The sequence below is a fragment of the Palaemon carinicauda genome, chromosome 32 (genome assembly GCF_036898095.1).
Source record: "Palaemon carinicauda isolate YSFRI2023 chromosome 32, ASM3689809v2, whole genome shotgun sequence".
Lineage (NCBI taxonomy): Eukaryota > Metazoa > Arthropoda > Malacostraca > Decapoda > Palaemonidae > Palaemon > Palaemon carinicauda.
The window spans coordinates 77,246,402-77,273,153 of NC_090756.1; the positions used below are offsets into that span (position 1 = coordinate 77,246,402).

The 26,752-nt window shown below is 42.8% G+C and overlaps 1 protein-coding gene across 4 annotated transcripts in view; it reads left to right on the forward strand.

Annotated features, from left to right (window-relative positions):
- Nucleotides 1-26,752, forward strand: part of LOC137625393 (coiled-coil and C2 domain-containing protein 2A-like) — a 256,721-nt gene that overhangs the window by 33,815 nt on the left and 196,154 nt on the right. For all 4 annotated transcript variants that reach the window (XR_011040859.1, XM_068356265.1, XM_068356263.1 and 1 more), the window contains exons 3-6: nucleotides 15,154-15,258; nucleotides 15,435-15,555; nucleotides 20,137-20,268; nucleotides 20,416-20,551. Coding sequence is in view for 3 of the 4 variants with exons in the window: in XM_068356265.1 (XP_068212366.1) it covers nucleotides 15,154-15,258; nucleotides 15,435-15,555; nucleotides 20,137-20,268; nucleotides 20,416-20,551 (494 nt within the window). In the remaining variant the exon portion in view is untranslated. The remainder of the gene's footprint in view (nucleotides 1-15,153; nucleotides 15,259-15,434; nucleotides 15,556-20,136; nucleotides 20,269-20,415; nucleotides 20,552-26,752) is intronic.

Genomic DNA, 26,752 nt, shown 5'->3' on the forward strand with positions numbered 1-26,752 from the left:
GAAAATATCAAGATGTGGTCGACTTCATCGACAAATACCATCCAAAGAAATTGCAGGTTTGTCGTGTAGTTGCGCAGTTTGATGATGTTTCCCTAACTTATTTTCGAAACATTCTGAAAAGCGATAGCTTCTTTAAAAAAACTACGAAGCGAACTCGTGATGAAGAGGAAGGAAGTGGTTCAAGGAAAACAGCAAAGAGTGAAGCGAAAAAAATTCAATCAATTTTAAGTGTAGAGAGTGAAAGTGATTGAAATTAATCATCAAAAAGAAAAAAAGAAAATGTAAAAAAAAAATATAAATTATAAAAAAAAAATAAGCTAAGTTATGTTAAAGTTCACTTAGTGTAAGTTAGAATAAGTTATGGTAGTGTACGTTTATCGTAGTTAACCTCTCTACCTCCTCGCCGCCCGTCCGTCTCCTCTCTGTGTAGCAAGACTAACAACACCTGCGCTGGAGTTTCTAAGGTAAAGTGACGCTAAAAACCCGTTTCTTATTTATCATTTTTTGCTAATTCTTCTTATTTACATGTCTATTATCTAATTTAGTGTTCATTATTCTCATGGGAAAATTATGTGTAGTAGTTTATTAAGAAGTTATCATAGGTTTTTGGGCTCAACCACGGATTAATCCTATTTCAATGTATTCTTATGGGAAAATTCGTTTCGACATCCGAACATTTTCTACATCCGAAGTTGGTTCTGGAACGGATTAAATTCGTATGTAGAGGTTCCACTGTATATATATATATATATATATATATATATATATATATATATATATATATATATATATGTATATATATATATATATATATATATATATATATATATATATATATATATATATATATATATATATATATATATATATATATTTATATGTATACACATATACATACCTACATATATACATACATACATATATACATAAATACATGCATACATATATATATATATATATATATATATATATATATATATATATATATATATTACTGTATATATATGGGTTATGGAAAAAATCCGCGAAGTGGTGAATCCGCGATGGTCGAACCGCGAAGTAGCGAGGGTTCACTGTATTACCAATGTTTTACTTAATTTTTCTTAGGACTTCCAAATGAAATGTTTTTCTTTATGACGCCGCCTGAAACGACGGCGTCATAAAGTACGCTCCATCTTCGATCGTAATAGACAAACGAAGGCATTTAACGTGCATGATGAAAGTGATAAATAATGATATTACAGTAAAAGCTTTTAGAAAATATGTTATTACAAATATTATTTACTGTATCTATATAAAATCATACAGTACATACGTAGCAAAGCAGGAAAACAATTTACAAGAGAGAGAGAGAGAGAGAGAGAGAGAGAGAGAGTGTGTGTGTGTGTGTGTGTGTGTGTGTGTTGTTTTACGTACGTAAATGTAAATTTTAAACAAAAAAATATGATAGGTTATAACATGTATATTCAGACTTTTAAAACCTTCCCTTTAACTTAATGCATACTAAACTAAAACAGGCACAAATATTATTAAAATGTTAGAATATTAAAGTAAAATATGTTTAAAAAAAAATAAAGATTGTTACTGTACTCACCACGAAAGAAGTTGAAGAAAAACTTGAATGATGATGGCGATGAATTTGCTGCACAGTAGAAATGATGATGATGAAGCTGATGATGTCTTCTACTGTGCAGCCAATGATAGTATTTTACGTCTCTTCAGACGGAGGTGTCTTTTCCTGGGACACCTCTTCAACTTCTTCCTGGGACACTTCTTCAATTTCTTCTGAAGGCGTAGTAGGAGGAACTGGCTCTTTTTTGCGAGGCTGGAAGAACATTGTGATCGGAAGTTGCTGCTGCTGCTTCTTTTTTCGCTCAAAGAGCATCCTGTAGGGAGTCATGTCGTCATCGATCTTGTTGCAGAATTGCATAGAACGAACCATATCCTCGTCCCACTCTTGCGACATTTCTTTCAACTCCTTCGCATGGTTGCAGAACTTGGCAAGCCGTTCTAATGTTAAGCCCGTTTCTTCGACTTTTTCTTGGGTCTCTTCCTGTGTTTCACTGTCTTCTTCACTGGCCGATTTCGTCAGGTCTTCTAGGTCTGCGTCAGTTAGCGGCTGGGAATGGCAGTCCAACAACTCGTCGACGTCTTCAGTCGTCATGTCGCCAAACCCGTCACCTCCAATTATGGCAGCCAACTGCACAGATTTGCGTATTGCAGAGTGTTGAATCTCAGCAGGTGTAAATCCCTCGTCATCGTAAACAATCTGGGGCCACAACTTCTTCCAGCTCGCATTGACAGTAGCAGGTTTCATTTCTTGCAGTGCCTTCTGGATGTTCTGCAGGCACGTGGCTATTGTGTACTTCCGCCAGTACGCCTTCAAATTGAAAGTTTCATCCTCATCATCTTGGGCAGCATCCACACACGCAACGAGGTCCGCCAAGGTATTCTTCGTGTAGAGGGCCTTGAACGCCCTGATAACCCCCTGGTCCATCGGTTGAATTAATGACGTGGTGTTGGGTGGCAGGAACTCAACCTGAATGCCCTCAAGCGACAGGTCAGTTGCGTGTCCACCAGCGTTATCCATAAGGAGAAGGATCTTAAATGGCAAGCCCTTCTCTACGAGATATTTGCTGACTTGCGGGATAAAACACTGGTGGAACCAGTTGGAGGTCAGCATCTTCGTAATCCATGCTTTTTGATTATGCATCCAGTACACGGGAAGGAGATTCTTATTTTTATTTTTCAAAGCGCGAGGATTTTTCGACTTGTAAATAAGCCCCGGCTTTAGCAAAAATCCAGCAGCATTGCCACACATCACGAGGGTTACGCGATCTTTGAACGCTTTAAAGCCAGAGGCTTTGGCTTCTTCTTTAAACAGGAAAGTTCGCGATGGCATTCTCTTCCAAAACAAGCCGGTCTCATCCATATTAAACACTTGTTCCGGCTTGTATCCACCTTCAGCGATAATGTTCTTGAACGTCTCGTTCGCGTAAGTTTCAGCAGCGGTAGTGTCAGCGGAAGCAGCCTCGCCATGCAGGGAAACGCTTTTCAGGCTGAAGCGTTTCTGAAACTTCGCGAACCATCCTTTGCTGGCGGAAAAAACGTTGTTTTTGAGGCTGGGAATCAGTGGATGTCCCTGGTTGAGGTTCATCTACATCATCTTCGTCTTCTTCAGTATGGTCACCATCGTCGTCTTGAGGTTCCTTTGCCGCAAAATTCTCATACAAGCCCAAAGCCTTGGTTCGGATGGTGTTTGTATCCAAGGCTATGTTCTTCTTCCGGCAGTCGGCAATCCAGACTGCTAAAGCACCTTCCACACGTACGATCGTTTTATTACGCGTAGTAACGACTCGCTTCGCTGATCTGCTAAAGGTGATGGCAGCCGTCTTTCTAATGTTCGCCTCGTCCTTCTTGATGTAGCGAACGGTGGATTCGTTCACTCCAAAATGGCGGGCTGCGGCCGCGTAACTTCTGCCTTCTTTTAACATATCGAGAAGTGTCACCTTCTCAGCAATCGTCATCATCTTTCGGTGGCGTTTAGGCTCACTACCAGCCTTAGTAGAAGCAGAACGCTTGGGAGCCATTGTACAGTAAGAGTTAAACAGAAAGTTCAACAAAAAGTTCAACTTAAAACAGTCACGCACAGCACAGATTAAAGTTCACAGTAACGTAGCAGCATCTACCCAGCGAGAGAGCGGCAAACGAAGTGACCGCGAAAAGATGCTGCGGGTTGGATAAGCTGTCAAAACACCAATCACAGGCTAGATTTCAAAACTTGGGTTCTGATTCGTCATCTATCAGCGCTTGAACCAATCACAATCCATCTTATATGCTACGTAGTAGTTACCAATTCAAATACAAGGTACTACGTATACAGCTTTACGTACGCTATTTTACGCTTGTTTTGTTGTAGGATATTTAGGCTTATTCGAGATGTGATTTTTGCAACAAAGAATATTATTGGATGCAGTACTACGTACGTATACATACAAAAGATTCATGGAAAAGATGCACATCCATTACATTTGTAGTACAGTAGTAGCCATCAGCAGCCTTACACCATTCAAATACGGTATGACTGCATCTGATTTGCGTTTCATGTTCGATTTAATTTGACTACGTACTGTATACTGAATTATCGTATGATCACATTCTCTTTTCGTGTTTTATTTCTTTCTGTACTGAATTATATGTCATATGTAATGCAATGAACCATCAGTAAGAGCAGATATTACTAATTACAGTATTAATGGAATTAACGAAATACGTATTTGGGGTCTTCATGTATCGCAGTATTTTCGAAATTTCCGGAAAATCCGCGATATATGTATATACATGCGTTATGAAAAAAATCTGCGAAGTGGTGAATCCGCGATAGTCGAACCGCGAAGTAGCGAGGGCTCACTGTACTTAAAAGGGGAGATGCGATTGCAGCACGCTTTTTCAGTTAGATAGACCAGGGTGCAGCAATCTTTCCCACGAAACTGGACTTGACAACAGTTTTCCCGCAGAAGGATGTCGAGAATGTTGTCGAAAAGGGGAGAAAAGAGAGTCGTAACTTCCTTTGATTTTAGAGTGGCTTTTAATTATTGGCCTGAAAAGTATAACTTTTCAATTTTGCTGGGTTCCGGCACACGTAGGTGTGTCTAAAAAAGAAGAGGCAGATTCACTGGCAAAGAATGCTGCAGCTGAGTTGCTACTAAGAAGGTCTCCCATTCTCTGTAATGATTTTGTACTGCCAATTAAGAATTCTATTTATAATAATTGGCAACAGCATTTGGATAGTTCAACTGAAAATAAGATGAGAGAAATAAGTAATGTTATATCCCCTTGGAGGTATAACGGGATGCCCCGAAAGTGGGAGACTACTCTTTGTCATCTCTGCATTGGTCACATTCGGATGACACGTGTTTCTGCTGGCTGGCCAACATCAACCATATTGTGACGATTGTTTGATACCCTTAACAGTGAGACATTTTTTGACTGAATGCCCCACTTATAGTACAGAAAGAAGTAGATATATGTTTGAGGCTCGAGGTGAAGATGGCAGGTTCATCCTTGCCAAGATCCTTGGACATGATGTGTCGTAAAATGCTAGTGGCATTTTTAAATTTATTTCAGAAGCAGGTCTTCTGAATGCTATTTACCTTTTATAAGATACTTACTTTTCTGGTTTTAATTGAATATTCTTTTAGTCTTTATTTATGATAAATGATATCGGCATCAGTGACCTTCCATGTCAGGATGCCAGAGAACTTCATATCATTCATTCACAATATCACAACTCAACTAGTCAGTGCTGATGAATTTTAGGACAAAGAGTAGATCTCGATGTCAGTGGTGAAAGGCTATTACTCAGCTTTGAGCTAGGTTTTTTAGACCGAAGTGCTTGGACCTGTCTTGTGGGAACTGTCCATCCTTATAAGGAGCTTTGGAAAGTCTTACTCCCTCCCTGGGAACTTATACCCCCAACTGAGGATATGAGAGTTCTCAGCTTTCTCTGGTCGTCAAATAGGAAACTGACACTTGAGGCTATCTTTCTGCTTGAGTTAGCATCGGTGAAATAGCCAAGTGAAATACATGTCATCTTGTATGCCAAGAGTCATTTTGAAGAATGGAAGAAAGTCTCGTTAATCTTTGTTCCGGAGTTTGTAGCTGAAACTCAGAACTCAGTTCTCAATGATTCCTAGTGTGAGTCCTTTTACATCTCTCTCCAAGACACTGCTAGTGATGAGGATGACAAGCTTTTCTGTTCTCTCAGGGCCCTATATTGTTACCTCAAAAGAACCCAGTGCTTCAGACCAGAGCACCAGTGGCTGTCCCTCAGTTCTGGCAAGATGAAAATACAATAACCAAGAACACAGTTTCTTTCCTGCTTCGTGAGACCATCAGATGCTCCTACCCTGATAGGGTACAATTTACCAGAGGACTGTTGACATTGAGTGCTTGTGAAGTCAGAGGCATCCTTTCCACCCTAGCCTTCAAAAAGAAGTGCTGAAGGCAAGCGCCAGATAACCTTCACTGCCTACTATGTGTGGGAGTACTATACCCACAAATCCCTGGATACTTTTACCAAGGAAGCTGGGGTAACTAATCAACAGGTTGTCTAGCGAGCTCAGTTCCTTCATGGGACAAGAAGCATCTCGTGTTAGTGGTCGCATTGTAAGGCTAGACTCAAAGCTGAGAATGTCTGGCCATTTTTCCTTTTTTCTTTTCTTCTTCCCCTCTCTTGGAATGCAGTAGTTGTGCTATTATGGAGCTGGACCAAACACTAGGTGCAGGGAAGCTACTCTACAGTACATTTTTCCCACTGTTTATTTTGTATTGAAGGAGATTCCCGTACCCTCTGTTCAAAGGGAAGTTCATTTAAATGTAGGCACGGCCAGTTTCCACAATGCCTATACATTTGGACATGAGGGATTTAGATTCTAAAGAGACCATGTACCAGTTCTGCGACATCTTCATGTTCAGGTTGTTAGATTGACAGGAGTCACGACTCTAGCTCCTATACTGGATCAAAGTACTTAGACATTTCCCCTTTCAGTTTGGATATAGGGACCCCCGCCCTCATATGATGAGGCTCCTATTAAAGGTCAAAGGTTTGTATAATGTATAGGAACATATCACAAATTGCTACATTAATTTATCTTTTCTAAACTATATAAAAACCAGACTTTTAAGTTACTCTGCCCACCTTAACCACCCTGCTAGTTCTAGGCTAAATGTCAAAGTGAAGTACTGTTTGTATAGTTAGGAAAAAGATATATGGATTTCAAAATATAGTATATGATTTTTCCTAACTATAGAAACTTGGGTACTTAAAGTGACACTGTCCACCTCAAATAACCCCCCCCCCCAAGTCCTAGAGTAAGCTCAGAGTGAAGATAACTCTATCTGGCGTGTGGGCTGGGTATACACTCCATCCACCAGCTCATACTAATTAGCTGATTAGAAGTTTAGATGGACATTCTCCCATTAGAAGTCTCAGATTTGAATACTGTAGTTATCAAAAAAAAAAAAGAAAAGCAAATTACTTTTAGAGATTTGTGATTTTACAAATGATCTTTGATCATTTATAGGTTATCTCACAATGCAGCAATAAAGTAGGCCATGCCAGTCAGTGCATCCACAAAGGGCCCCAACAGGGAAAATAGCCCAGTAAGGAAAGGAAATAAGAAAAACTAAAGTATCTTAAGAATAGTAACATTAAAATAAATATTTCCTATATAAACTATAAAAACTTAATAGAAATGGGGGAAGAGAAATAGGATAGGACATTGTGCCTGAGTGTACCCTCAAAAAAGAGAACTCTAACCCAAGACTGTGGAAGACCATGGTACAGAGGCTATGTACTACCCAAGACTATGGAACAATGGTTTAGATTTTGGAGTGTCCTTCTCCTAGAAGAGCTGCTTACCATAGATAAAGAGTCTCTTCTATCCTCACCAAGAGGAAAGTAGCCACTGAACAATTACAGTGTAGTGCTTAACCTCTTTGGTGAAGAAGAATTGTTTGGTAATCTCAGTGTTGTCAGGTATATGAGGACAGAGGAGAGTCTGTAGAGAATAGGCCAGACTACTCGATATGTCTGTAGGCAAAGGGAAAGTGGACCGTAACCAGAGAGAAAGATCCAATATAGTACTGTCGAGCCAGTCAAAGGACCCAATGACTCTAGCGCTATTATCTCAATGGGAGGCGGGTGTCCTTGCCAACTTACTACCTAGTAGCCATAATAACAATCTTAGTTCTTTCTAAGCACAGCACAGTTTATTTCAAATTAGAGCTGTTCCGTAACTGGAATACAAACCACGCTATTTAATAGGGGTATTACTTTCGGCGTAGCTGAAATGACAATCTATTAATTTTTAACGAGGGTTTACTACCCACACTGCTAGTTTGCGGGGGTAGGGGAGGGTAGCTTGTTACCCCCCCCCCCTCTCACACACCTGTGCTTGAGCTCACTTTGCTCTCGGCTCGGATGGTAGTCGGACGTGTCCGCTCTCATCCTCGCCGTCATTTGGCCGCCATTTAATTGCTTTTGTCTTTTCTTTTTCTTTTTCTAGTTCTGTATGTGAAGTTGGCCTCTGCGATCATGTGCCCCTGCCCTGAGTTTCCCGACTGCCCCTGTGGAACATTCATGTCGGCGGTCAAGACTGATCCTCATGCCCTTTGTCCTTTTTGTAGTGGCCAACGGTGTGATAGCAATAACAGGTGTAGTGAGTGTAGGGAGTGGTCTACCTCCCAGTGGGAGAGGTTTTCGCGACGACAGAAGAAGAAGTCCAAACGCGAAGTCCTCTACTAGGACTAGGATGGAGCCAGCTAGCCACTCAGGGAACGTCCGCGACTCTCCCCAAGAAGAGCCTTTGGGGACAGAAGGAGACTTCGCTGCAAGTCCTACAACAGGAGGAGACCAGCAAGAGTCAGAACATGCGTTTTGGCAAGTTCTGATTCTAATGAGGACTCTCAACGGGTTTTCCGACCCAGAGATCCCTCCTCGAGAGGGCAAGGACACGGTCTTGGACCGTGTCTTTGGTACACAGAAACCCTCCAAGACCAGTGCAGCACTGCCCTGGTCTCAAGGGGTTAAGAGTACCAGGAACAAGATCTCACAACAGCTCTCCGAGATGTCCTCCTCCAACTGTTCCGGTGCCACCAACAAGCTCCTCCCACCTCCTCGCGTACAGCAGAGGAGGTACTTCGAGATCCTTGAGGAGCCTTGTTTAGCTCTTCCTCTTCACCACTCGCTGGAAGAGCTAACCAGGGTAGTCCCTCTTGAGAGACTCTCCAAACGGCAGGTCTCGTTCTCGGCAGCCGAGATCCTCAACCAGGAGAAAGTTACGAAGTGTGCTATGCAAGCCACTTCGTGGCTCGATATCTGGTTGGGGACCTTAGGTATCCTGATACGTTATGAGGATTTCTCCAAAGAACGTACCAGGAAAGCTATGGAAACCATCCTGAAACGTCGGGATGCAGTAGCTGAGAGATTCCATCAGAAGGTCCCTAGCACCGAGATCAATAGGCTCAGACATTCCTCCCTAGAGGGATCCGTCTTGTTCGAGCCTAAGGATGTGAAACATGCCGCTGAGAGGTGGAGGAAGTCTCATCAAGACTCACTCCTTCATAGGGCTTTAATATCCAAGCCCTATAAGCCTCCAGCACCACAGCAGTCCCGTCCAGTCAAGACCACTAAGATGACAACAGCAGCGAAGACCTTGGTGTCTAAGCCCTTTCCTGTCAAAGAAAGGAAAGGCAAAAAGTCCTCCAGGGGAGGCAAGAATCCTAGAGGGAGCAGCCGAGGCCGCAAACGCTAGGATAGGCAGTCCCCCTGCATGTCCACCAGTGGGGGGATGCCTACAAAGTTGCTCAAACAGGTGGAAGCAACTCGGGGCCGATTCCTGGACAATCTCCGTGATCAGTCTAGGATATCGCGTCCCGTTCATAACATCCCTACCTCGACGAATCCAGTGTCATTGAACTCCCTTGCCATGGGATCGGCAAGGGGGCAAGCCCTTCGGGCAGAAGTCCAGACCCTGTTGAAGAAGGGCGCTCTCCAAGAGGTCCTCAACGGATCTCCAGGCTTATTCAGTCGACTCTTTCTTGTAAAGAAGGCGTCTGGAGGCTGGAGACCAGTCATCGACCTCTCAGCTCTGAACAAGTTTGTCAAACAAACTCCGTTCAGCCTGGAGACGGCGGACACGGTTAGACTAGCAGTAAGACCGCAAGACTTCATGTGCACACTGGACCTAAAGGACGTGTACTTCCAGATCCCAGTCCATCCGTCTTCAAGGAAGTACCGGTACTTAAGATTCAGCCTAGACAACAGAAAGTACCAGTTCAAGGTGCTGTGCTTCGGTGTCTCCACAGCACCACAAGTCTTCACCAGAGTGTTCACCCTAGTATCTTCTTGGCCACACAGGATTGGCATCCGCCTCCTCCGTTAACTGGACGACTGGTTAATCCTAGCAGACTCGGTGTCAACCCTTCTTCAACACCGAGACAAACTTCTGAGGCTTTGCCAAGATCTGGGGATCATGGTAAATTTCAAGAAGTCTACACTGCTTCCCACTCAAAGACTGGTATACCTAGGCATAATTATAGACACCAATCTCCACAAAGCCTTCCCATCAGACGACAGGATAGCAAGACTGAGGAAGGTCGCAAGACCTTCTCTCAGACGAGAAGAACTTCCAGCCCAATCGTGGTTACGTCTCCTCGGTCACCTTTCATCGCTGGCCCGTCCAGTTCCCAACGGTCGCCTCAAGATGAGATCCCCCCAGTGGCGACTCAAGTCCCGGTGGAATCAAGGGTACGATTCCCCGGACATCCAGATCCCCATGGGACCTGCGGAACTGACAGATCTCCAGTGGTGGGTGGCAGACGAGAACCTACGAAAAGTCGTGGATCTTCTCGTCCTCCCCCTGAATTTGATGCTGTTTTCGGACGCTTCAAAAAAAGGGTGGGGGGCCCATGTTCTGCACCACTCAACCTCAGGCCTCTGGTCAGAGTCAGAAAAGTACCTCCACATAAATCTCCTAGAGATGAAGGCCGTCTTTCTGGCCCTTCAACAGTTCCAACAGTACCTGGCAAGTCACTCTGTGGTGGTGATGAGCGACAACACCACAGTAGTGCCCTACATCAACAAACAAGGAGGTACTTTTTCGCAGCAACTATCCCATCTAGCAGTAGAGATACTGAGATGGGCCGAAATCCACTCGATACCACTAGCGGCACGCTTCATTCCGGGCAAAAGGAATGTGCTTGCCGACAACCTGAGCAGAGTTTCTCAGATAGTGAGTACCGAGTGGTCTTTGGATCATCTAGTAGCCAACAAACTCCTGACTTTGTGGGGTTCTCCAACTGTGGACCTCTTCGCAACGGCCCTGAACTTCAGGCTCCCGCTGTACTGTTCCCCAGTCCCAGACCCCAAGGCTCTCTGGCAAGATGCCATCCAACAACGGTGGGACAACATCAACGTTTATGCCTTTCCCCCGTTCTGTCTGATGAGGAGGGTACTCAACAAGACCAGAACATCGGTCAATCTTTCTATGACCCTCATAGCTCCGCTATAGCATCACGCGGAATGGTTCTCGGACCTTCTACAAATTCTAGCGGAGTCACCAAGAGAACTCCCCCCCACGACACAATCTACTCAAACAACCACATGCCAACATCTACCACAAAGCCGTAGGTTCACTACGGCTTCACGCCTGGAGACTATCCAGCATCTCCTCTCTCAGAGAGGATTTTCGCAACAAGTTGCGATCAGGATGTCTGGACACCTGCGTAAGTCTTCGGCAGCAGTCTACCAGGCAAAGTGGAAAGTCTTCTGTGGTTGGTGCCGTGGAAAGGGTATCTCTCCACTCGATGCCACTATTCCAACAAAAGCGGAGTTTCTCGTGTATTTGCGGGAAGAATTGCGCATTTCAGTCTCGGCAGTGAAAGGCTATCGCTCAGCCTGAAGTCTCGCCTTCAGGCTGAAAGGAATGGACATTTCCTCATCGCTAGAACTTTTTCTACTCATACGCAGTTATGAACTTACCTTCCCTCAGTCGGAAGTGAGACCTCCCCCATGGAACGTGGTTCGAGTTCTCAGGTCTCTTAAGAGACCTCCTATGAACTATTACGCCAGGCACCAGATCGCCACCTATCCTGGAAGACAGTATTCCTGCTAGCTTTGGCCTCGGCCAAGCGAGTCAGCGAACTTCATGGTCTCTCGTATGACATTGCCCATTCAAGGGGATGGGTAGAGGTAATGTTCAGCTTCATCCCTGAGTTTATTGCTAAGACTCAGAATCCTGGAGTAGCGGATCCTCGATTCGACTCCTTCTGGATTTCTAGTCTCCGTACTGTAACAGATGATCCAGACCATCTCTTACTATGCCCAGTAAGGAGCTGTACCTCAAAAGAACAGCCGCTGTCCGTCCCGTGTGCCAGCACTATTCGTCAGCATAGGAAGGACTAAGAGGAGGGTCACTAAGAACACCATCTCTGCATGGATTCGCAGGGTCATTAACCTTGGACTGAATCCAGACCCTCCTCCGTCACGTCTCCCAGAGCACATGATGTCAGGGGCATAGCTACATCCCTGGCCTTCAAAAGAAATTTTTCAGTGACGCAGGTTCTTCAAGCTGGGGTGTGGAAACGTCAAACAACGTTCACATCCCACTATTTGCAAGACTTGACCCACAGGAGACTCGATACGTTTTCTATCGATCCTGTGGTGGCTGCACAACAGCTGGTTTAAAACCTCAAGCGCCTTATTGGACAAGTAGCAGAAGGTTGATGGCATTGTTACCCGGTTTTAGTCTGCATGAATGAAAAGGTTTGACTGGCCCTTATTCTTTTCTTCATCATCCCCTCTCTTGGGGAAAGCAGTATCCTGGGTTCTCTGCATAGGTGACCTCAAACCACGGCAGGTAAATCATGCTCCCTTGTGTTCCTAGTATTAAGATTAATACTTTTACGTCCCCATACCCTGACGTGGTGGTATTGGGAAAGTCCTAGTCTACAAGTTTCCATCTAAAGAACTTCAGAACAACTTTCTAGGATGAGTCGCACTTCTTCATACCTTCACACACAGCTTGTGTAGGCCGCAGTCCTTGCGTAGCAAGGTTCTAGCGAGGTGCAGGAACTCCTTATTTCTTGGGTGCTTACACACTCAAATAAGGAGTCCCCGGGCAAAGCCAAAAGCCAAACTGGCTGGGACGTCCACCCTTCCTAATGGGTGAGTCACCCCTATTAAATAGCGTGGTTTGTATTCCAGTTACGGAACAAATTACAAATTTGTAGATAATTTGTATTTTTCCTAACTACAGTGAACCCTCGTTTATCGCGGTAGATAGGTTCCAGACGCGGCCGCGATAGGTGAAAATCTGCGAAGTAGTAACACCATATTTACCTATTTATTTAACATGTATATTCAGACTTTTAAAACCTTCCCTTGTACGTAGTACTGTTAACAAACTACCCTTTAATGTACAGAACACTTAATGCATGTAATACAGTACCCTAAACTAAAACAGGCACAAATATTAAAGGCGACTTTATATCATGCGTTTCCTAAACACGCCAAAAAGCACGATAAAAAATGGCAACCAATGTTTTGTTTACGTTTATCTCTGATCCTAATGAAGAAACAAACGCATTTACACATCTGTTTATAGGTTAGTTTTTGCATCAATTATATTGATTATTCAGTACAGTACGTTGATTTGGTTATTACTAATATTTTACTTAATTTTTTTTAGGACTTCCAAATGAAATTTTTTTCTTTATGACGCCGCCTGAAACGACGGCGTCATAAAGTACGCTCAGTAAACAAACTAAGGAATTTAACCCGCATGATGAAAGTGATAAATAATGATATTACAGTAAAAGCTTTTATAAAATATGTTATTACAAATATTATTTACCGTATCTATATAAAATCATACATACGTAGCAAAGCAGGAAAACAATCTACGAGAGAGAGAGAGAGAGAGAGAGAGAGAGAGAGAGAGAGAGAGTTGTTTTACATACGTAAATGTAAATTTTAAACAAAACAAAAATAGCCCCATTTCATATAAAATAGATTACAAATATTTTACTTTATCATATTACAGTAGTCTGTATAATACTGTAAAGTTCAGTACAGTATGTTGTTGTTAAAGTCGTGGCGATGAAATTCTCACGAAACAAAAACACGCCATTTGATTACAACAGCTGATTCATTCTCTCTCTCTCTCTCTCTCTCTCTCTCTCTCTCTCTCTCTCTTCGTGTTATACAATACTTACATTTAGATGAAGAAACTAAAATTAGTTTTCTTAGTGTCAATTAAATACGAAATGAAATAATTAGGCCGAGTCTACATCCATTTCAATCATAGCCAAAAATAGGGCATCCGATTTCATCAGCAAACCACTATTTTTTGGGAAATATCATTTTATTCTAGAAAATTGCCACTCTTTAAATAGTTAATTGCACATTAAGAAAGCGTGTACTTTTGTTTTTAAATTTCGGGTGTGTTTTAAAAATCAAGTATTGTTGACTTTTTTTTTTTTTACTTTTGGCTGTGATTAGATCAGCTGTCATCTAGCTGCCGCTCTTGAGTGTGTACGAATACACTAACAAAGTATCATTTATACCATTTCTTAACTTATTCAAACCGTCTACAGTATACAGTTGATATTACATAAGCACCAATGTGTTATAACCTATCAAATTTTTTTGTTTATTACATTTAAACCCCCCTCTATCTCTCTCTCTCTCTCTCTCTCTCTCTCTCTCTCTCTCTACCTCTCTCTCTCTCTCTACCTCTCTCTCTCTCTCTGTGGGCTACTTTTCACTACCTCCCATTCCTTACCTCTCTCTATCTCTCTAACAAATGATATCTTTGTTGCTCCTCAAAGTTTCATTTATATTGAAAATCAATCATGATTCAATTTTCCTTACTTTCTCCAATCTCGCACCATCGGTCACATCGCGGTATTTTCGATATTTCCGGAAAATCCGCAATATATGTATAGACATGGGTTATGAAAAAAATCCGCGAAGTGGTGAATCCGCGATGGTCGAACCGCGAAGTAGCGAGGGTTCACTGTATACAAACCTTAGCTATTTAACCAAACTTGCCCGCCAGGCCTATCCCCCTTGAAGTCCTACCTCCAAGCAAAGTGAGCTCAAGCAGAGGTGTGTGAGAGGGGGTGGGGTAGCAAGCTACCCTCCCCTACCCCCGCTAACTAGCGGTGTGGGTAGTAAACCCTCGTTAAATTTTAATGGCTTGTCATTTCAGCTACGCCGAAAGTAATACCCCTATTAAATAGCTAAGGTTTGTATAGTTAGGAAAAATACAAATTATCTACGAATTTGTCATATTACATGGGATGTCTGATATTTTTTGACTGTTCAACTCATCACTATTGTAACCAAGTTTTTTTTACTTACTGCACCTGAAAGTCAGACCCCCCAAAGTTTTGGATGAATTGAGGTGCTTATAGTAAAATTAATACTTTTGATTTATGACTAAGAAATCAGTTTAATTATAAACTCTATTTAGGCAATACTCTGTGATAAGTGAATGATTATTCTAGGTCTAAATAATTATTTGTTTTTATAATTCACTGAAAAACTTGAGTGACAGTTGGTAAACTTTTGATACATGATTTCAGGAAGTTGCTGACTCTAGGGCAGAAGAAACTAGTCATGCAGATAGAAAACGCCCGGGAAGACTTCGGAAGAAGTTCAGCACTCGCCCCACTACCCGGTTTGATGAGGTCCAGTATCATGAAGAGCTTTGCATTTTCTTTGAAATGAATTATAGTCATGACTCAATATATTTTCATTCAGGACATTCACTCAATACTGTTCTGAGTTTTTAGAAATATTTTTCAGTATTCTTCACTTTGACCTAATGATTTTTTACTCAACTAAGTGTTTTGCTTTATTTCAGGCAAAGGCTTCATCAAAGATAGAGAGCCAGGAGTTTTTCACTCAGATATGGCCCAAAGACCAACCTAGAACATCCCCGGTGCGAGAAAGCAAAAAGAAAACGCCTAAAAGTCCTTCTACAGGTAATTATATTCAAGAGTCTCTCTCTCTCTCTCTCTCTCTCTCTCTCTCTCTCTCTCTCTCTCTCTCTCTCTCTCTCTCTCTCTCTATGTATCAAGAAGCTTTCTGTATATGATGATGCTATTCAACATTAATACAGTATGTGGTATTGTCATGGTGGGTTGTTTGGCTTACAATCACTCTGAAAAAAACATGCTTTTGTTCCTACACAACATTCAAATCTTCATCCTTCATAAACCTGGATTTTGCAAATCCTGAAATGCAGACAAAGTACACCAATTTGATCTTGTTGGGGTTCACCAGGCAGTAAACCATTGGGCCAACTAGATGCTGTCACCTTTTTCTACCTCACCAGGTAAGTTGGGCAAAAGGAAGTCTCATTCCTGAGATATGCGCCAGTGCTGGAGACTACGATGGAAAAGTGGAGGAAGGCAAGCCATGAATATCTTATCCATCACGCACTTGCGTTTAAGAACCCAGCCCCTTCAATGGTGGCAAGAACTTCAATCCCCACTATGCATTTGAGATCAGCACTGAAGAAAACTCTGCTGACCTCCAAATTCTGATCTGCACCTGCAGCCTCTTCCGCCTTCCACTCTTTGGCCCCATCCTGGCAAGTTTAGGAGGAGTGGTAGAGGGAAGAAGAGGATGCTGAAGTGAGAAGTCCCCTCCTTCAGCATCTCTATACTGATGGCTCCAAATCTGATGCTGGCATTGGATTTGGAGTATATTGTAGTGCTTTTAATTGTAGAAGTCCACTTCCTCTAGCTTCCTCTATATTTACTGCTGAACTACTGTATATGGTATACTAACCGCTATTGAGAAAATAGCGTTACAAGATGAGAGCAATTTTACCATTTTTAGTGATGCCAGAAGTGTCCTACAAGCTTTAGAAGTTTTTAATTCCAATAATCCTTTAGTTTCAATGATTTTAGAGTGGCTTTTAATTATTGGTATGAAAAGTTCAATTTTTCTGGGTTTCGGGACACGTAGGTGTGTCTGGAAACGAGAAGGCAGATTCACTGGCAAAGAGTGCTGCAGCTGAGTTACTACCAAGAAGTTATCCCATTCCCAGTTATGATTTTTATACAATGAAGAATTTTATTTATAATAATTGGCAACAGCATCGGGATAGTTTACTTGAAAATAAGATTAGAGAAATAAGTAATGTTATATCCCCTTGGAGGTATAATGGGATGCCCTGAAAGTGGGAGACTACTCTTTGTTGTCTCCACATTGGTCACACTCGGATGACACACGAGTTTTTTGCTGGCGACTGTTTGGTACCATTGACAGTGAGGCATTTGTTAACTGAATGCTCCACATATAGTAGAAATAGAGAAATAGATATCTGTTTGAGGCTTGAGGTGAGGATAGCAGGTTCATGCCAAGATTCTTGGACATAATGCGTCCTACCATGCTAGTGGTATTTTTAGCTTTATTTCAGAAGCAGGTCTCCTGAAAGATATTTAACTTTTAAAATGATATCTTTGCTTTTATAGTTTTAATTGAATATTCTTTTATTTTTTTATTTAAACGATATCGGCATCAATGACCTCAGATGTCAGGATGCCAGAAAACCTCAAATCAATCAATCAGCATCAACAAGTCAAGGATGCCTGTCAGGTTTTGTGCAGTGTTGCATCAACACAGAGCAGAACAATGGTGAAAGTGCTTTGGGACAGACACTGCTTACCTTTCACCAATTCTCACCCTCCCCTCACTTGCAAACTGTTGACGTTCCAGACTTATCCTCCAAAATTGAAGAGAATATTGGCGAAAGCGATGATGATGAAAAAGCTCGTACTCATTCGAGACAGTTTTCCAGGCTTTTACAGTCGACTCTTATAGGGGCAAAAATCAACTGGGGGCTTGAGACCAAGTCATCAAGCTCACTCCTGTAAATAAGCTTGGCAGACACCATTCAATATGGAGACAGCAAGCACTAGGCAGTCTACCTTCAAGGAAAAAGACTTAAAGCTCTCTGTGGAACTGAAAGATGAGTACTTCCAGATACACATCCATTGGTCTTAAAAACATACCTCCACTTCATCCTCTTGGGATTAGTGTACCAGTTCAAAACCCTGCACTTACGACTGTCTACTGCTTCCCAAGTGTTCTTACTTATCTCTACTTGTGCCCACTCAAATGGGATTCGCCTCTTGAGGTATCTTGATGATTGGTTTATTGTATCCTCCTCTAGTTGCTCCTTTTGTCCTGATCTTGGGGTTGTGATCAATCTGGAGAAGTCAAGTCTCATGCCCAGCAGGCAGAGGATAAAGTACTTGGGGTGTGCCAATAGACGCGGCAGCAGTACAATCAAGAACATCCGGCTTGACGGTGATAACATCGTCTTTTGGGTCATCTTTCTTCGTTGAAGAAACCTGTCCCTCATGGGTGTCTCTCCTAGCCATAGCTACTGTGGTGTCTGAAGCATCACTGGTCAACAACCATCAATCTCTCTTACTGTCTTGTCTCAGTGAAACAGGAAGTATGGGACGATCTGGCTTGGTGACTGAATGACGAAAACCTCGCCATGAAAGTTCTACTCAACTATCCAACTCCAGAGATGCTGTTGTTCACAAATGCATTCAAGGAGGGGTGGAGTGCTTACCTGAGGAACCAATTGCCTCAGGTGTGTGGCCCATGGAAGAAAAGCACTAGTTGGAAATGCAAGTGGCAATCCTAGGGTTGCAAGCTTCCCAACAAACTTTGATAGGGCTCTCAGTAGCGTTGATGAGCGACAGCACTACTGTTGTGGCTTACATCGACAAGCAAGGGACCACTGTGTTTCACAGACCCTTTGCAAGTTGGCAAAGTAGGTGCACATTTGGGCAGTGGACAATGCTGTAGAGCAGTTCATTCCTGCCAAGAGGAATGTTCTAGCAGACATGCTTACTAATCAAGGGTTGCTTGTAGGCTGAGTGGCCTCTACTGCCTTGCATAGCAGAAAGGCTTACTGCTCTTTTGGGGATCACCGTTAATTGACCTGTACAACACTTAGTTGAACAGGAAATTCCTAGAATTTTGCTTATCAATTCCAAACTTGTGAGTGGCATTTGGCGACACCCTCCAACATCCCTGGTATAACATGGATGCGTGATTCGCCAATTAGTCAGCAGGCTGTCGACGACATTAGCTCACATAAGGACCCAAGTTGCCATACACTGAATGCTCTTCAGATCAGTTGATGTTCCTCACCAGGATACTGAGAGAACCACCCTTATTGCCCACCGTCTTCCATCAGCCCCACCTACAAAGGTACCACAACTAGGCAATATCCTTTGCACTTCATGGGTGGGGTTACTGTTCAGCATCTCCGTGATAGGCTTTTCGTGAGGCACTGCATAGACGCCTGGATACCTGGAAAGGTCCTCTGCAGCTGTCTACCAGGGCAAAGGGGCCATCATCTGTGAAATTGTTGAAGAAATATTTCTCCGATTGGAGCCTCTCTCTAATTGATGCTGGTTTCCTCGTCTGTCTTCATCTAAAGAAGTTCTTCTTAGTCTTTATGGTAAAAAACTAATGCTCAGCCTTGAGTTGGGCTTTCTGGAATTTATGTAAATCCATTTCTCATAATGACTTTACTGTACATTTAACAACATATAAATCACATGGTTATACGTTCTACATTGACATGGCTTACCCTAACACCTACAATATCTTTATTCTCAGGTTATCAGGAGTCATAACAACAGGTTCTGTACAGGATGAGGTGCTCGGATATTTCCTGTGAAGACTAACCAGCCACTTTGGTTACATGGACTTCCTCCCTTCAAAGTGTAGGTCTCCTATTGAAGGACAGGGATTTACATTTATATAGGAGAAAATTGCAATTTTTAAAGTAATTTATATTTTTCCTAACTATACAAGGGACGACTAGTGAAATCTAACAGAGACCCTTTGCGTCAATAGGAGAGGGATGAGATGATGATGATGGTACAAAGCTGAGTTCTTTAGGATACACATCATGCCTCAACCACCCTCTACCCACTAGTGTCAACCACGTTTAAAGTTCATAGGCGGAAATCATACTCCTATTAAAGCATTTGGGTTTATATTTAGAACAAATATTATTTACTTTAGAAATTTCATGAGTTATTGTAGTTATTACTCTACAATACTGTCCTTAAATTAGGTTTGTTATGTAAGCACAGTAAGGGGGATAGGCATTTGCTATTATCATGAATTTCTTTATCCACAGGTACCTGTAGATACTGAGGTACTACTCTATAGTAATTTAAGGTTGTAAGCAATTGTGATACCATTAATTGTCCAAACTACTGTTTTAACAATGACTATCCCTCTCTAGATTCATATAAATGAGGCTTCTATGACAGCAGAAAGCCAATCTCTTATGTTTATTGTGACTCCCAATGTGGGATTAATACTGTAATTACTGTTATTTTGATCTACTGTATCTCAATGGTAATTGAAGGTCCTTTTTGTAAGTTAATGTCACTGGTAGTAATCATTGTAATTTTAATTATGAAACTGAATTGAAACATTTAGCTGAAACTCCTTACTGTGTGATGGTTTTTTATGCCTATTGTCTTAATTCTTTTGTATATTCCTAATCTCAGGTGAAGAAACGGACAAATTATCACTGGTCGCTCCCTCGTCTTATTTAACGTCCCAGGTTGTTCCAGCCACATACGTCCAAGGGTACGAAGACCTTGTTATGGAAAACCTCTTTATCCCCTCCGTGCTTCCAAGTAAGATCGTAGATACTGTAGATTTAACCGATAATGAAAAGCAAATTTGATTGAGATATACAGTCATTGATGATAGCAATGAAAAACATGTAGTAGTTAACTGAAATAAATACTTGTCATAAAGGAGTACTGTAACTTCTCATGCAGGTGACAGCCAGAGTAAAGTCAATGCAGACGAGCTGAGAGATTTAGAGGATGAGGGACTCTTTGTGGGAGAGAAGCCATATGTATCTCTAACGAATCTACATATAATTGAAAACCGTTTGCTCCAACAGAAAAACAAGTATGTTTTCTCAATTCTTCTATATCTTTGTCACAGTTGAAAGTAAGAGGGATGCTTTGTACTCTATCCTGGTTGTAGATTTCAAAGTCCTGCTTTTGTTCTTACACTAAGCTGAAACAGCTGTTACAATTGAATGAGGTAGTTATAGCTACATGTGGGAAGTGTGAAAGCCACTCCCAGCTGTCATTCAGCAAGACTCTTGACTTCAGGTGCAAGTAATACGCACATAGCCTTGTTGCTTCTCAAATTTCCTGCTCTTTGACGAGATATTATCTCCGTCTATAGCTCGTTGAATGTCTTGTTCTTAAGGCCTGATCTTGTGCTGCCATTATCATCCCTTCAGTTTCCTTCTTAAGTTCTCCTCTCTGTAGCCACTGCCATGTTTCCTTACTGACCAATTCTTCAGTTTGTCTCAGTAATTGTCCATGCATTGGTTTTCGTTTCCATTCTTATCATCTCTTTTTTTTTTTTCCTGTTCTCTACTTATACATTTCTGGGTCTTCATCTTCCTTTATCAAGTTTTCTTCCCATGCACTCATTAGCCATTCATCTTCACTGGTCTTATACTGATGATTCCTTTTCCTCCTTCAATTCGTGGTACATAGAGCCTGTCAATATTCACTCTGGGTGCAGTGTTTAGTGCGTATTCTTTACCTTTCTAATTTTCCTATCCATTTTGCATAGCTCTAATTTCTTCCATTCCACTATTCCAGCACTGTACCTGATTACTGGCATTGCCGAGGTGTTTATGGAGAGTGGGGCTGAGACAGGGATGTGTGATGTCGCTGTGGTTGTTTAACTTGTATGTTGATGGAGTGGTGAGAGAGGTGAATGCTCGAGTGCTTGGACGAGGATTAAAACTGGTAGACGAGAATGACCATGAATGGGAGGTAAATCAGTTGTTGTTTGCGGATGATACTGTACTGGTTGCAGACACAGAAGAAAAGCTTGGACGATTAGTGACAGAATTTGGAAGAGTGTGTGAGAGAAGGAAGTTGAGAGTTAATGTGGGTAAGAGTAAGGTTATGAGATGTACGAGAAGGGAAGGTGGTGCAAGGTTGAATGTCATGTTGAATGGAGAGTTACTTGAGGAGGTGGATCAGTTTAAGTACTTGGGGTCTGTTGTTGCAGCAAATGGTGGAGTGGAAGCAGATGTACGTCAGAGAGTGAATGAAGGTTGCAAAGTGTTGGGGGCAGTTAAGGGAGTAGTAAAAAATAGAGGTTTGGGCATGAATGTAAAGAGAGTTCTATATGAGAAAGTGATTGTACCAACTGTGATGTATGGATCAGAGTTGTGGGGAATGAAATTGATGGAGAGACAGAAATTGAATGTGTTTGAGATGAAGTTTTCTAAGGAGTATGGCTGGTGTATCTCGAGTAGATAGGGTTAGGAACGAAGTGGTGAGGGTGAGAACGGGTGTAAGAAATGATTTAGCAGCCAGAGTGGATATGAACGTGTTGAGGTGGTTTGGCCATGTTGAGTGAATGGAAAATGGCTGTCTGCTAAAGAAGGTGATGAATGCAAGAGTTAATGGGAGAAGTACGAGAGGAAGGCCAAGGTTTGGGTGGATGGATGGAGTGAAGGAAGCTCTGGGTGATAGGAGGATAGATGTGAGTGAGGCAAGAGAGCGTGCTAGAAATAGGAATGAATGGCGAGCGATTGTGACGCAGTTCCGGTAGGCCCTGCTGCTTCCTCTGGTGCCTTAGACGACCGCGGAGGTATCAGCAGTAGGGGATTCAGCATTATGAAGCTTCATCTGTGGTGGATAATGTGGGAAGGTGGGCTGTGCCACCCTAGCAGTACCAGCTGAACTCGGTTGAGTCCCTTGTTAGGCTGGGAGGAACGTAGAGAGTAGAGGTCCCCTTTTTGTTTTTGTTTCTTGTTGATGTCGGCTACCCCCCAAAATTGGGGGAAGTGCCTTGGTATATGTGTATGTATGTACTATATTTCTAAAGTTAAGTTTTGACTTCATTATAGCTTTAATTCTTTGCATCTATTCTCTTCTGATCTTTTCTCTCATCTCCTGGTGTTTTATTGCCTCACCTTCTATCACCCAAAGGTATTTGTAATCTGCTTCATCTATGTCTTGGATGACATTTCCATGTGGCAGCTTTATCCCTTCGGTATTTGTTACTGTTCCTCTCTCTATGTTAACTAGGGCAGTACCAGCCGAACTCGGTTGAGTCCCTTGTCAGGCTGGGAGGAACGTAGAGAGGAGACGTCCCCTTTTTTGTTTCATTTGTTTGATGTCGGCTACCCCCCAAAATTAGGGGAAGTGCCTTGGTATATGTATGTATGTATTATTATTATTATTATTATTATTATTATTATTATTATTATTATTACTACTAAGTTACAACCCTAGTTGGAAAAGAAGTATGCTATAAGCCCTATAAGAGCTCCAACAGGGAAAATAGCCCAGCAAGGAAAGGATTAAAGTAAACAGATAGAATAGTGTGCCTGAATGTACCCTCAAGTGAGAGAACCTTAACCATTCAGTTGAAGACCAATGGTACAGAGGCTATGGCACTACCCAAGACTTAGAGAACATATGTGTGTATGAAAATCAAAATGTTCTCACATAACACATTCCCAAGAATAGCTTTTCTTTATATCGATAGAAACTTTACTCATGTTTATTCAACTCCATGATTCATTTCTTTTAAGAACATACAAAAACGGAAAGTTTTCAATATTAATCTTACCCGATGATCATGTAGCTGTCAACTCTGTTGCCCGACAGAAATCTACGGTCGGGATACGCCAGCGATCGCTATACAGGTGGGGGTGTACACAACAGCGCCATCTGTGAGTAGGTACTCAAGTACTTCTTGTCAACAAGAACTCAATTTTTCCTCTGTCGTGCCACCGGCAAGACCTACTAATACGCCGTCCCTAACTGGATTTGTTTTCACAACTTTTTGGTGAAGTACACTATTCCAGTTTTGAGCTTTCGCTATGCAGGGGTTTTATCTTCATTTCAAAACTTGAACTCGTTTTGGATAGATTTAATTATGGTGACGAAGAGAGTATGGACTCTCTTTCACTTTTAAATGGCCGACCCTTCCCTTAGACGGAAGTGTTGGTGTCGAAGAGAGTATAGACTCTCTTTCACTTTTAATGACCGACCCTTCCCTTAGACGGAAGTGTGTTTAGGTTTTTGGTAATTTTGCTTAACAAAGTTATAGATTTATTTTATATCTCTCCGCCATTTATAGGCCTCTTCGATTAACTTTCCATTTATTATAAACTTATAAAAATTAATTTTTATGTTTGTTTATATACGACCTTTCCTAATAGTAGGCGGTCCTTACTTGGAACCGAAGTTAATTAACATTGAGCCCGTCATATCGTATTTCCTGTTAAGAATTTATGCTATTTTAATTTTAATGTTTTTGAAAGAATTTCTTTGATAGTCTCGTACTGTTTTCAAAGATGAACTAACGTTTAGTTTAGTCTCCGCAGTTGTTGACGTTCAGAACGTTCAACATGCGCTCTATCGTTACGATAGAGAGAGAGTATTTCACGGTTTCACGTTGCAGTAAGAGTAAACCGATTCTAGCGTTTCGTTCATTCTTTCTTAGCTTAAATGGTTTTAATTCTAATAAAGGAACTTTTTATTTGGGAAACCTTTCAGTTTTTTTCCTTTAACAAATAATATGTTTTAACGATATATAATTGGGCTCATCTCTCAGGTTCTAAGTCAAGAGAGAGAGAGAGAGAGATAGAGACGGAGGGAGAGAGAGGAGGATAAACGTTTCGTTCAAGCGGGTAACGTTGTTCTCGTTTTTTACTCTTCTCCCTAGTCGCTATAGGGGAAGAAGGTAAAACGTTTCTAGAGTTTTATTCTTGTTCCCAGGCTTTATGCGGTGAGAGATTTTAAACGTAGTTTATTTGATCTAGTGTTTAGTCTCTTTTCCAGCCACTGAATTCTTTATCTTTCATTATGTTTTTCTGTTACATTGTAAAACTGTTTTCGCAATTACTACCTTTTAATGAAGGATAGGATTGCGTGTTTCAGGTACAAATCACTTAAAGTTTCGAGTTCAGTGAAATAAGTGCAAACAGAAAATCAAAAGTGATAAAGTGATATGCGCAAAGTGTTACAGTGTTGCGTTCGAGGGTTCGTTTGTTCGTGCCAGTTGTTCACCTTGTCCGATACCTCTTACAAGCTCCCAAGCCCAGGGGAGAAGTAATGTCGAAGGACTTATGGGTTCCACAGGTCTTGATATACGAACAGACGTTTCCCTCCGTGGTTTCGGGTGTATCTACACACGTTGCTGACGTGATCACCCCACCCACACAAAGACGAGAGAGCCCATTTATTCCTCGTCTGCGGAAGAGGTTTCTCGCAGAAACCATGGACCAAATCTTGCAGCTTTTAAGTGCAAGTCGGTCCCTTCCGCGCAAGTCCAACGGCCTAGGTGTAGCCACTGGGTCAGTTCGGACTCGCTCCAGTCATCCGACGACTGCACACCTCCCAAGAGAGGCAAGGTGGTACCGCAACAGGCAGTAACTCCGTCTGTTGCCGCACCAGCTGTTTTAGACCCTCAGTCACAACGGACAGTAGCTCCGTTTGTTGTTGTCTTTCATAGACCCTAGTGGTCCATGCTGCAGACTATGCAGTCTCAGCTTGCGGCATTCATGCAGGAGTATCATGCTGAGAAGGTTAACACTGCACCTGTTAACCTACAACCCGCCGAGGTTGTGCGCTCAGCAGATACTGCGGCTGCCTGCTCCCACACTCCACCTGTGAGAGCTCCACCACCGATGCGCAGTCCACCCTGCCAGACGCATGTTCTTGCTGCTCCATCCGTTGACATGCGTGAGCTTCCGCATCAGCAGTGGGAAGGTGCTGTAGAGCTGCCGGGTTCCAGCACTATGCGGCTTTCTCCGCAACCCATGCAGCATGCTCCGCATACCATACAGCATGCTCCGCATACCATACAGCATGCTCCGCAACCCACCGCAGCCCCTCCCACGCTCCAGCACTCTGCTTTTGTTGTTGCCAGCTCCCACACTCCGACTGCGGAGAAGGTTGACGATGCACCCGTGGGCCTACACCTCCCACGGTTGTGCGCCCGGCATGGCTTCCTGCTCTCACACTCTTGTTGTGAGAGCTCCTCCACCCATGCACAGTCAACCCTGCCAGATGTATGATGACTCCCACACACAGAGCACTCCGTTGCCGTGCGTGAGCTACCACAAGCTGCCGTGTTTTGACACGGTGTGTCAGCCTCCGCAACACACTGTGGTTACCGCCACTCGCCCGCAGCAAACTAGTCAGTCAGGAGTTGAGGCTTCCCCACACAACTTTGGTTGTTGCCATCTCACAGACTGTCAAACAGTTACATGACGTTGCCTTCTGGTCTGCTGCTTTTGCACCAGTGAAACCCTCACTGAGAGAACCTAGCTTTTCTCGGATATGGTTCCTGTAGATGAGAAGTGCTGTTCTCCCTCCTTCTGATATTCCCTTGAGGACTCTGTCATTTGGAGAGGAGCCTTAAGCTGCTTAGCCTCCTATGGACTTTAATTTAAGCATAACATGCTTCCAGGGAGGGTGTATGGTTCCGCTTCAGTCGCTAACCTCGTCTGTTGCCACACCTGCTCCCATAGACCTTGGGCTTTGTTGCAAGACATGCAGTCCAAGCTTAGTCCTTGATAGAGGATTTTTTACGGAGAAGAACCTTCTTGCCAACGACCTTCCTACCGGTTGGTTGTACGCCCTGTTGACGCTGAGGTATCCTACTCACGTCCGCCAGTTGAGATGGTTCCTCCACCGGTGCGACCCAGTGTGGGTTGCCAGTCGCACGTTGACGTTAAGCTACTCTCGGAGGTGGTTGTGGACGTTCAGTGTTTCACTGGGAAGACGTTCAACAACTAGCAGAGGTGACTTGTTGTGACGCAGTGCGGCAACTTCAGCAACCCGATAAGGGGTTGTCTGTACTACCCAGACAGTCTAGACAGTTTCGGGTTGTCGCTGTACTTCCTCGCATCCCCATGGTTGACAGTTCACAGACTGTGCAGCAGTACCAAGATCTTGTGTCCGGCTACGTCACGCATCCACCAGTGCGACCGGATTCAGCGAGTCAGACGTTGCCCACTCCGTTGCCGTTTCCTCATCAGTTTCGGATGAGGAACCCTCTGATGAGGACATGGCTGAACAAGAAAATCAATCCCCAGCCCTGCTATCCATCCAG